Source organism: Ctenopharyngodon idella, chromosome 8, assembly GCF_019924925.1.
Source record: "Ctenopharyngodon idella isolate HZGC_01 chromosome 8, HZGC01, whole genome shotgun sequence".
Classification (NCBI taxonomy): domain Eukaryota; kingdom Metazoa; phylum Chordata; class Actinopteri; order Cypriniformes; family Xenocyprididae; genus Ctenopharyngodon; species Ctenopharyngodon idella.
The window spans coordinates 25,560,951-25,571,386 of NC_067227.1; the positions used below are offsets into that span (position 1 = coordinate 25,560,951).

Genomic DNA, 10,436 nt, shown 5'->3' on the forward strand with positions numbered 1-10,436 from the left:
TGTTCAATTTGTTGTTTTAATAAAGATTGCTGTAGTCAGTACTGCTTTTTAAGAACAATTGAATTGAAAAGGTTTGAGTCTCTGATAGGTTATTGGTTATGAAAGAAATGAGCAGTGGCATGAGAGCAGCAGGCTGAGAAATGTCATTATTTTTTATTTTTTTTTTATTTAGTTATATACAGTATTTTAATGAGGTCTAGATTGTAGAATAAAAATGATTAGATCTTAGTAAATTACAAATGTAGGCTTTCTAGTACTAACTGGCATTTGAAGTATCAAAGTTTCAACCCCAAAAATAATATTTACACTCTGGCATCAGAAATAGTACTTTATTTTTTGTACCATATTTTCCAGTGAATCAAATGCCCTGATAGACAAACAACGTCCAGAAATATGAATTGACTGATGTTTTTATAGTATATCTTATGAATATTTATAAATAAACATTAAGACGTCAGCTGTCCTTCAAAAATATTTTACTCAGCAAAGCAAAGGGAGGTAAATCTTTAGGATAATACCATAAACTCTATTTTTTCAAGCTATTTTACTTTTTTTTTTTTTGTTTTTTTTTTTTGCATTGAATAAAGATGTCAAAGATGTGTTTTATACTTTTACCAGAGCTGTATTAATAATATCAATAGGCATATTCAAAATTGATGTATTTGTTTATCGGTGGTGTTGTCGTTGACGACATTGTCAGCATTCACCAGATTTGACACGTGGTCTAAAAAAAATGCGATAGCCTATCAGAATTTTCACTTTTCACAATTTAAATTAAGACACTACTTGATTAATTTATTTCTGTGAGTAAAATGAACTGTGCCAAATAATAGTTTTCTAGGCCTACTTGCAGAAAAGGTAAAACGGGTGCCTTTATTAAATATTTCACGTAGTGTTCAGCAGCTTGCCGCGGTGACACTGAGCATTAATCTTTCGATATTAAAAAGTTGTCCAGAAAGTAAGTTGACACGGCCATTGTCCAGGTTAGCACAAGCCCCGTTTCCCACTCCCGTCTCATAAGAAAATTCTGCAAGGGAGAAGAAAAAATAATAAAGCTGTGGTATTCGGATTATCGTGGACGAGGATAAAGCATTAAATGGGGCTAAAGGGGTCTGAATAGACGCAGTGGCGTGCGAAGAGAAGCAGAGTAATTATTGCTTCATAATTGTGTTCTTTTTCCTTTTTTTAGACAGCATCGCGCTGCAGAGCCCCACTTGGAGCGGTTGTGACATTTAGGAGGCCGGTCTTTGTGCTCAACACTTCAAGTTTAAAAAACAAGGCCAATTGAGTCGGCGCAGCTCAAAGCCCGAACCATTGTGAGGGACCACATTGAGTTTGGATTTGGGACAATGGTGTTTCTCAAATTTCTTGCAAAAACCTATACTCCATCTGTGATCTCAATGAGCGCTCTTTCACTGGGTTCCTGCTTTTCTGTTTGATTCGTTTGTAAAGGGAGGCAGATGTGGAGGGATGGAGGCCGCATTTTAATTGGCTGCTGCCTGAACACACACTCGCATCATTTCATCTGTCATGATCGGCGTTTGTGCATCCTTGGTGTAAAAAGTGGAAGTGCGTCTATAGGCTACAGCAAGATTACAGTAATATGTTGTTTTTTTTATTATTTTTAAAATGGCGTGTTACATTAGGACGCCTTGATAAAGTTATTTCTCATCTTACACTCTAAAAAAAAAATCCTGGGTTAAAAAACCCAAGTTGGGTTGAAAATGGACAAACCCAGCGATTGGGTTGTTTTAACCCAGTGGTTGGGTTAAATGTTTGCCCAACGTGCTGGGCAGTTTTATTGAACCCAACTATTGTTGTAAAATTACTATATGACTGGCTTAAAATGTCCCCAAAACATTGGAAACAAAATCATTTAATAAATTTTGTTTAATTATTGTTAATTAAACTTATTAGTAAATGTTTATTTATTAAACATATTAATAAATGTTAATTTCCAACCTATTTTGGGTTCATTTTAAGCAAACAGTTATTTTTAAACAATGGTTGAGTTAAATAAAACTACCCAAATCAACTTCAATTATTAATGTAGTTTAGATAATTTTGAGTTTCTGTTGATTAAACCAATCGCCTTCATTGTATTAACTCAAATTTGTTAAGGCAACCAGGTAACTTACATTTTTACGTTAAACCAACAATCCCTTTTTTTTTTTTTTTTTTTACAGTGCAGCAGGTTGGGCAAACATTTAACCCAACCACTGGGTTAAAACAGTCCAATCGCTGGGTTTGTCCATTTTCAAATTGGGTTGTTTTTAACCCAGCATTTTTTTTAGAGTGTATGAAGAAAAAGAAAAGACCAGAATATTATAGGCTAAATAGTATTTACCCACCAACAGATTGCATTAAGATTTGAAATTAAGTAGACAGCTCCGTTTCATTTTGTCTTTTACGCAGATTAAATAAACTTGTTTTGTAATATCCTCTATAGGAACTATTTCCCACCAAATGATATACCTAGGCCTGGTTATTTGGTTAATTGCATGGATTAAAAACGTTCACGGACAAATAAATGGAATAATTACAAAATTAATACTTATAGGCTAAATAAACAATTATGAAAAATATATTTTTAAATAAATAGCAAACCTCATCAAGCGTCCATCCCGAGTAAGCCAATAAAAGCTTATTTTAACGCAGTTATTTTAAGCGCTTTGTTCTGTGCCTTTAGGGGAATGCCATTGCTGCGCTCAAGGGTCCTGCGCGGCGCGGCAGCTTTTCATGTGAACAAGAGGTTAACAACCTAATGAGGACTTGGAGACGAGATGAAGCGTGTAAATACACTGGTTTTTCTAAAAACCGCGCGCTCGGCACCCTCATTCCCCTTTTTATCTGCTACTCTAACCTCTGCTGCGCTCTGCGCACTCAAACCATTCCAGCAGGAGTTCCTCAGGGAGGCAGTTCGGGTCCAGCCGCGCTCCGGCCGGGTATCAGCGGAGAGAAAGATCCTTACAATAGCGCTCCGGGGTGCTGGAGGAACAGAGACATGCTGTTACATATGTCGGGTCAAGCATCTCTTTTGTGCCGCTTTAAAAAGGTGTAAAACTCAGTCAGCGGTGCCGATTCTAAAGGGAGTGAAAGCCTTGTATGGGTTTTTGATGCATAGGTCTGATGAACTGTTGAAAGAATGTTGAATTTCCTAAGTGCCCACAGTCAGTTTTAATTGCCCGGGGGCATTTAATTGGAATTCACAGAGACGCCCATTCAATGGAGAGGTTTTCTTTTTCAAGTAAAGTGTGTAGAGGGCCGGATTCATTATTTAAACTACGTAAAATATATAGGTTCTGCATGAACAGAATTAGTAAATGTAGCCTACAATCTTAAAAATAAAGGGGTTTTTAGTACTTCTTGGTCTTGAGAAGAACCGTTTTTCCTATCAGAGTTGGCTCTGTGGTTGTTATGATATTTTAAAAGTTATTAACGTTTAGATTATAGGTTGTTTAGATCAGTGTATTGGCTTTAGGGTTCAAGTTAATTGTGAATCTCAAAGTTTGAGATTGTGATATAATGAGCTTCAATGTTTAAAAATGCTCATTCTAACTTTAAAATTTTGCATTGAGTAATAATATATAGGCTACATCGTTACTTTTTATTCTCTGTGTGTGTGTGTGTTAGTTACATTCCGAAAGTTGTGGCTATATAGCATGGCTATCCATCGACACAAAACCAGCTTACTTTTCATATCTGTCAAAGATCACAATTGTTCCGGAGTTGTGCTTTCATTATCTCTCAGTTTATGAACAATCAACGCCTGCTTGCGGTTTTGTAATGATCTCGGGATGTCTATTTTCAGTCGCGTGAGATCGCTGCCGAGATAATGACTTTGAATGTCAAAAAGCTTTAGTTTAATATCGTCTCTATTAGTGTGCTGGTTGGGTAATTAAAGGTGCAGATGAGAGCGGCGGGGGGACAGATGGCATTTGCTTACTGTGATTGAGTGTGTAAACAATAAGAAACCGAGCGACAGGGAAACAGTACAGGCCCACATCACTTTATCGAAGAGTGCGTGAAATTCAAAGTCCAGGTAGCAAAGAGAACCGTAACGAGAGATGACAAAAAAGCTGTTTTAAATTCTTTGACAAATGAATTGGCGATTTTGTATTATTCAGAAAGAAAAAGAAATGATATTCAGCTGCAAATCTGTTGCTTTTTAGCAGATGTAAGCGAACAACATTGAATTATTTAAATAAAAAATGGAACAGTGTACAATGAGCCCTTAAATAATGAAATATAGGAATAAATTCAGTAATCAGGCTAGAAGAAACGTGGGAATCTTCAGTGCGTATTTCAAAATACTTTATAAAGCATGTTAGAATTATGACAACCTAATCTTAAAATATTGGATAAATAAGTAAAGGAAAAAAAAGTTTATCGTTTCAAAAACTACCCTACGAATAGACAAATTAAAACATTGCAAAAATAAGCTAAAAGAATCTCATTGGCGTTTTAAAACCTGGCTAGTTTTACAAAAATAATCCTCGCTTTTATTTCTTGAACGTTTCGAAACATACAATAAAAATACGTCTAATTCTATAATAATTTAATAACAACAATATTAGCTAATTGCACTTTCTCTTGATTTTTGTATTTTGAACAATCACTAGACATTTAAAAGTAGCTATGAAGAGCGTTGAAAAATAATCAAATAGTCATAGTCGATATGAAATGTATCAAAAACAAGAAGCAACAAGAACAACGTTTACAATAAACAATACGATGCCAAGGAGAAATATAGTGTTTTAATTATATATGTTCGACAAATAATACAGAGAAACAGTGATAGTCTTCCAAAGACTGGCTTACACAGCTATTATATCGCGTTAAACCATGTGAGCCTTATTAATCAAGCTGTACATATACATAGTGTTAATTTAATTTAGCTCACATAATTAAGCTACAATCAAATATCACTATGTCCTGTTTAAATCGATGAGAAATGCCAAGCATACGTTGAACATTTTTGAGTCCAGTATAGCCTGTTTAATTCAGGCTAAGTTCTAAATTAATGCTACACATGAATGCCATTTTCAAACGACGAAACAATGTTTACAGTAAACAATTACAAACATCGAATTGCACTTAAAATCTAGCGTGACAACTTACCGTTTTGCGTTTATCGATATTGACGTCATTGGCTCTTCAGCAAACCTTTAGAACAAAATCTTGTCTTTCAAAAGTTAAAGATATGTTACTTATTTAGGCTAAAATTCATTTGTAAAGAGAAAATAAATTTGTTTGCTATTCGAAGTCTCGAAAATCCCGCGTGATCAAGTTTTTGACAGCTATTTTGACTAAACGGCAGTTAATGCCAAATCGTTCAACAACGCGTTTAAAGAATATATAGGCTATAGTAGCAATAGTCCATTGTCTTACAGGATCCATTGCCTGTATTTTAGTAAATAATTTCTTATGATAAAAGTTTTATGTTTTAGCTCTGCGTGATGCTTGTTATTTGAGAAAAGAACGCAGGTGGACACAGTTGAAAAAGAGACAAGCCAATCAGATCGCTCCTTCCCCCTTTGGCCAATGACAGGCGCCACATTGTTGTCAAATTTGTCTAATGAAAACGTGGGCGCAACAATAGATCGAGAGGGATCTGTATCCACTGAAGATCTCTCGAGGAAGTTAGTGTCTCACACTGGCTCCAGCAGCAAACTCTGCTCTCTCAGACTGTCGGCTGATCATTGAGTTTAAAGTTAGTTTCGCATTACATTCAATGGATTTTTGTGTTTTAAAAATTGATTTATTTGTGTTTAATTTCTAAAAGAAACACTTTATTTTGGGCTGCTTGTGGACTGCGCGCAACAAGTTGAAGATCTCACTGGAAAGCGGACTTTCATAAGCAATCACAAGTATTTTCTGATCTCTTCTTGGACACTGGCATTCGGACTGTGTTCTTCGTCAAGTGCTGAGCTGAAGAAATTCGCCGTGTATCGATTCTGCCTAATGCTTATGAAACACCTCCGATCGAAAGCTTCGGTTGCGCACGTATTTTAACCTATCGATCGACTGTTTGTTGATTCGGAGAATATGGATCTTCGTCCAGAGATGCCACCCGCCTCCCAGGCAGGGTCGCAGGTTCATCCGGGCGCCGCTGCTGCGGCCGCTGCCGCCTCCATACCGGTTTCCATGGCCAGTAACCTCTTAAGAGGCCCGCCGCTGTTGCTTCGCGCTACGGAGAAGTATCCACGAACGCCCAAGTGCGCCCGGTGCAGGAATCACGGGGTGGTGTCCGCCCTGAAGGGGCATAAGCGCTACTGCAGATGGAAGGACTGCATGTGTGCCAAATGCACTCTGATCGCTGAGCGACAGCGCGTCATGGCAGCTCAGGTTGCGCTCCGCAGACAGCAGGCGCAGGAGGAGAACGAGGCGCGAGAACTCCAGCTACTCTACGGCACAGCAGAGGGTCTAGCTCTGGCCGCTGCCAACGGCATCATACCTCCCCGGCAAAACTATGAGGTCTTTGGCTCAGTTAACAACGAATCAAACTCTGGTAGGTGGATAAATTATACTCGTATGCATATATAAGTTCTTTAAAATAAAGGTTCCAATTAGAATTTATATATCTCTGTATGTATGTTTTTTTTTTTTTTTTTTTTTTTTTTTGCAGTGCCATGTGTTATACAGAACCCAATAAATTGATCTGAAGAACTTTTAATGAAACATTAAGAACTTTTTGAAAATCCAAAGAACCTATTCAACATAAGAACCTACTGTGCTTAAGTGCCATTGAAATTTATTTTCAAATATATATTTATTTTCAGTATACATGCTTTATAAAAAGTAGTTATGTACTGTGTAGGTTCATCTAAATAATGCTGGGTTGTTTTAACCCAAATTGGGGTCAAAAATGGACAAACCCAACCGCTGGGTTAAATTTTTAAATTAAAATTTTAAATAACCAATTTTGGGTTGAAACAACCCAGCATTTTTAGTGTAAATTTAATTCCTTTCACTCTCATAAATATTAATTTCATCTACTTACAATCCAAGAAAAAAAAAAAAAAAAAAACTATATTAGTGTATGGCAATTACTGACGTACATCAATCTATTTCAGCAGAATCAAACATCCAAAAGTTCGAGTTGTTCCCCAAGACACATTTACCAGGATCGGTGACCCCACAGCAAGCGGCTGGAAAGTCCGTATCCACAGACACCGAATCCGTTCCAGGAATGTCGTCTCCAGATATGCGTCACGGCTCGGGTTCGGAAAACGGTGACCGAGAGTCCATCGTGAGTTCCCCGATAGCCAAACCATTAAAAGACGGCGAGGAGACGCCAGGCTCCATCAGTCCGCTGGGCTCAGACTCCGGCTCGGATACGGATAAAGACGAGCAGGAGCCCTCGCCCTCCTCCACAGCATCGCGACAGATGAACGCCATCGACATCCTAACGAGGGTTTTCCCCAACCACAAGCGCAGCGTCCTGGAGCTTGTTCTCCAGGGATGCGGCAAAGACGTGGTGCAGGCCATAGAGCAAATCCTCAACAATAGCGGTCAAGCCAAGGGCCCAGAGGAGTCCTGGACGGCGGAGCGGATGCTGCAGAGCGTACAGCCGCCCATGTCCTCCACCCCGCGGCCTGTGTTACCTGGAACCATGACGCTCAGCAACAGATCTGCCTTCTCTCCTCTGCAACCCAACGCGCCACACTTTGGTTCCGACCCGAGCACGTATCCTCTCAGTACACATTTGGGCCTGAACCCACTCCGGCTGGCATATTCGGCTCACAGCAGAGGCCTGGCCTTCATGGCTCCGTACTCCACCACAGGTCTGATGCCAACATTGGGCTTCAGGCCCCCAATGGACTATGCCTTCAGTGACTTGATCAGAGACAGGACTCTCTTGCATAAAGATCAGAGCTACACCAATGGACTGTACGGTCCTCTGGTCAACAACACTCCAGAGAAACAGTGAGATAGTGTTTTCCAAATGTAGACAAAAGTGTTTAATGTCTTCTTCAGGCCTGAAGATTCCTCATCCCTAAAGACTCGGGGGGCCTCGTGTTTCTGTATATAAAATATGTCTAGTTTAATCACCAGGAAAAAAAACATGTGTTTGGTGGTCGTGGCTTCTTTGAAGTTTGTGATTTATCAAAAAAGAAAATGGTTACGTGTAAAGGTTAAAGTAGTTTTACTCATCTTACTGCAAGATGGCGTTACTGACACTGCCTCAGCGCAAATTTAGCCGGAGGTGAATTATTTTAGACCTTTAGCAGAGTAACCATAGTATTTTCAAGTAATGTATAAATTGTGTATTTTAAAATCCTTCACGTTTGTTACAATCCATTTAGATTATTTACCAAACGGATTAAGCCCCCGTGTGATAATAGTGCAATTCCTAGAATAATTTGCTTCATCATTTTGAAAAAAGGGACTATTCTATAGCATCATTGTTATTGTGGAACGTCTATTATTCCATCTTTTTTCTGCTCAGTGTCTGTAAAATCGTGCCATGTTTATTCAACAGGACAGAAGTTCTTTTGGATTCAATATGGTTACAAGTAGACATTTGTGTTCCCTTTGTGAGTGATATATTGTGTTACACGAGGAAATAATGTATATTGCATTTCTTGATGATAAAGTCATATTTGTCAAAGTCATTTTCTCAAAAAATCATCAAAAGGGAACTAAAAAAAAGATGTAAAACGATTGTTTGTTGAATGAAATTGCTGCGTTGGGACGTGTACATTTCTCTGTGTAAATTTTGCAAAAAAATAAATGTTATTTTATTCTTATGCTTTGCTTGTTTTGTGTATTAAAATAGTTCTTATATTCTATTATTTGGCCCATTGTGGTCTATTTAAAAGCACGTTTGCATAGCTAACCAACTTTATAACAATAATAAACAATTTCATAATTACTTCTACAACAACAATAACAAATAATGTTTAACAAAATTAATAATAGATTACAACTTTTACCTCATAAATAGGTATATTTTCAAAAAAAAAGCGATTGCTACATATTTTAAAATTTGTTATTGTTATTAATTTTAGAACAATATATCTACAGTTTTTTACAGTCGTATCGGCAGTGATATTTCAAGCTCTTCTCTGCTTTTAAAAGATTCTGAAAGCCTCTAAACAGAGACAGTCTCAAAGCAGGAGTCCACTGTATTTTCGCACGCACGCGGAGTGTATATAGCTGCACTATTGAAGCGCGATGCCATGGAGACATAATCCCCCTCGCCAGAGCTCAAGTGTTTACTTTCTACCCGCAGATAAAACAGTGTAAACAGCAGTGTCGGATTGACAGTGTGCCTTCATTTAACGGAGAAACCGAGTACTCCAATGTTCATAATGCACATTTGATGAGGTGCATGAAAACACAGGCCCTTCTCTCGGTCTGTTTAATATTTACATAAATAGTGTTTTAATACATCTTGATATAAACTCCTCTGCCCGGATACTTTTTTTCGACTAGTTTATTGTTTTTACTTACTTTACAGTCCGCATAATTACTAAATTTCGACATAAGCGAATTAAAACATAATTATACGAAATAAAAATAATAAGCTAAATTATATAAATATATGGTTTATTTTTAAGGTCGTAGACAAAATAATTATTTTAAACGATCAGCCTATTTCATCGAAATAAATAAAAAAGCGTAATAGGCTAGGCTAAAATGCATTCAAAACCTGCTTTTTTTTTTTCTTTTTTCTTTTTTTTTAAATAGGCCTAATGCACTGCATAAATGGAAAAATATGTAATTTATCAGATTTTTTTTGTATTCAGATTGGGCAGACTGATACCAAGCAATCTAACAATTTTATTTATATTTATATCTAGTTTGAATTATTGCACAAAAATGCATACCCATGAAATGCATACCCATGTTTGTCTAATTTGGTCTCATTTTAAATGTATTCATATTCAGGAAGATAAGAACAGACAGGAATGTTAACAGAACAAGCCGTTTTTAGCCTATTTTTTCCCCCTTATTTTTAATAGGCCTATTTTTAATTGTCCGTAATGCAACGGAGTATTAATGGATCTAGCTGTGGATTTACTTCTAAAATTATTTTATATTACATTTTTTTTCCCCTCAAAATAATAAAACAAATAAAAGTGTAAAATAGTTGTGTATATAGAACAAAAAAAGATGGTCTCATCGTTACAGATACCAAGAGTTTTACAATTCTAGAATAAAATTAACACAGATTAATTTAAAAAGTGATTAAAAACACCGATACAAATAACACTATTGACAATCAGCATTGTTAAATTCTCTAATCTTGTAATTGTTTCAGAATTTGGCCATCATGTTAAAATTCTGACCTTCACTGCCGGAGTATGTCGCCCTCTTATGGTAGAACGTGGAAATAAACGGAGACTGTCAGTGGATTCACAGGTGAATTGCCGTATAGTTTTGTCTTTGATAATATCGCCACCTTGTGGTGAAATGAACGACAGACA

The 10,436-nt window shown here is 37.1% G+C and overlaps 1 protein-coding gene and 1 long non-coding RNA gene across 3 annotated transcripts; one reads left to right on the forward strand and one right to left on the reverse strand.

Moving 5' to 3' along the window:
- Positions 1–542: 542 nt before the first annotated feature.
- On the reverse strand, positions 543–5,262 carry LOC127518063 (uncharacterized). The gene is made up of 2 exons (XR_007931449.1): positions 5,122–5,262; positions 543–2,988 (listed from the first exon to the last, which is right to left on the reverse strand). It is a non-coding gene; the product is annotated as an uncharacterized LOC127518063 (long non-coding RNA).
- Positions 5,263–5,624: 362 nt separating this feature from the next.
- On the forward strand, positions 5,625–8,753 carry dmrta2 (DMRT-like family A2). Of its 2 annotated transcripts, none has more exons than XM_051904382.1 (2): positions 5,625–6,511; positions 7,080–8,753. In XM_051904382.1, exons 1-2 carry the CDS (start codon positions 6,049–6,051, stop codon positions 7,931–7,933), a joined length of 1,317 nt encoding a protein of 438 aa, XP_051760342.1. In that variant the 5' UTR covers positions 5,625–6,048; the 3' UTR covers positions 7,934–8,753. The 2 variants fall into 2 exon arrangements, with proteins under 2 accessions (XP_051760342.1, XP_051760341.1); XM_051904381.1 differs by having other exon boundaries at positions 5,626–6,511; positions 7,077–8,753.
- The last annotated feature ends 1,683 nt before the right edge of the window (positions 8,754–10,436 follow it).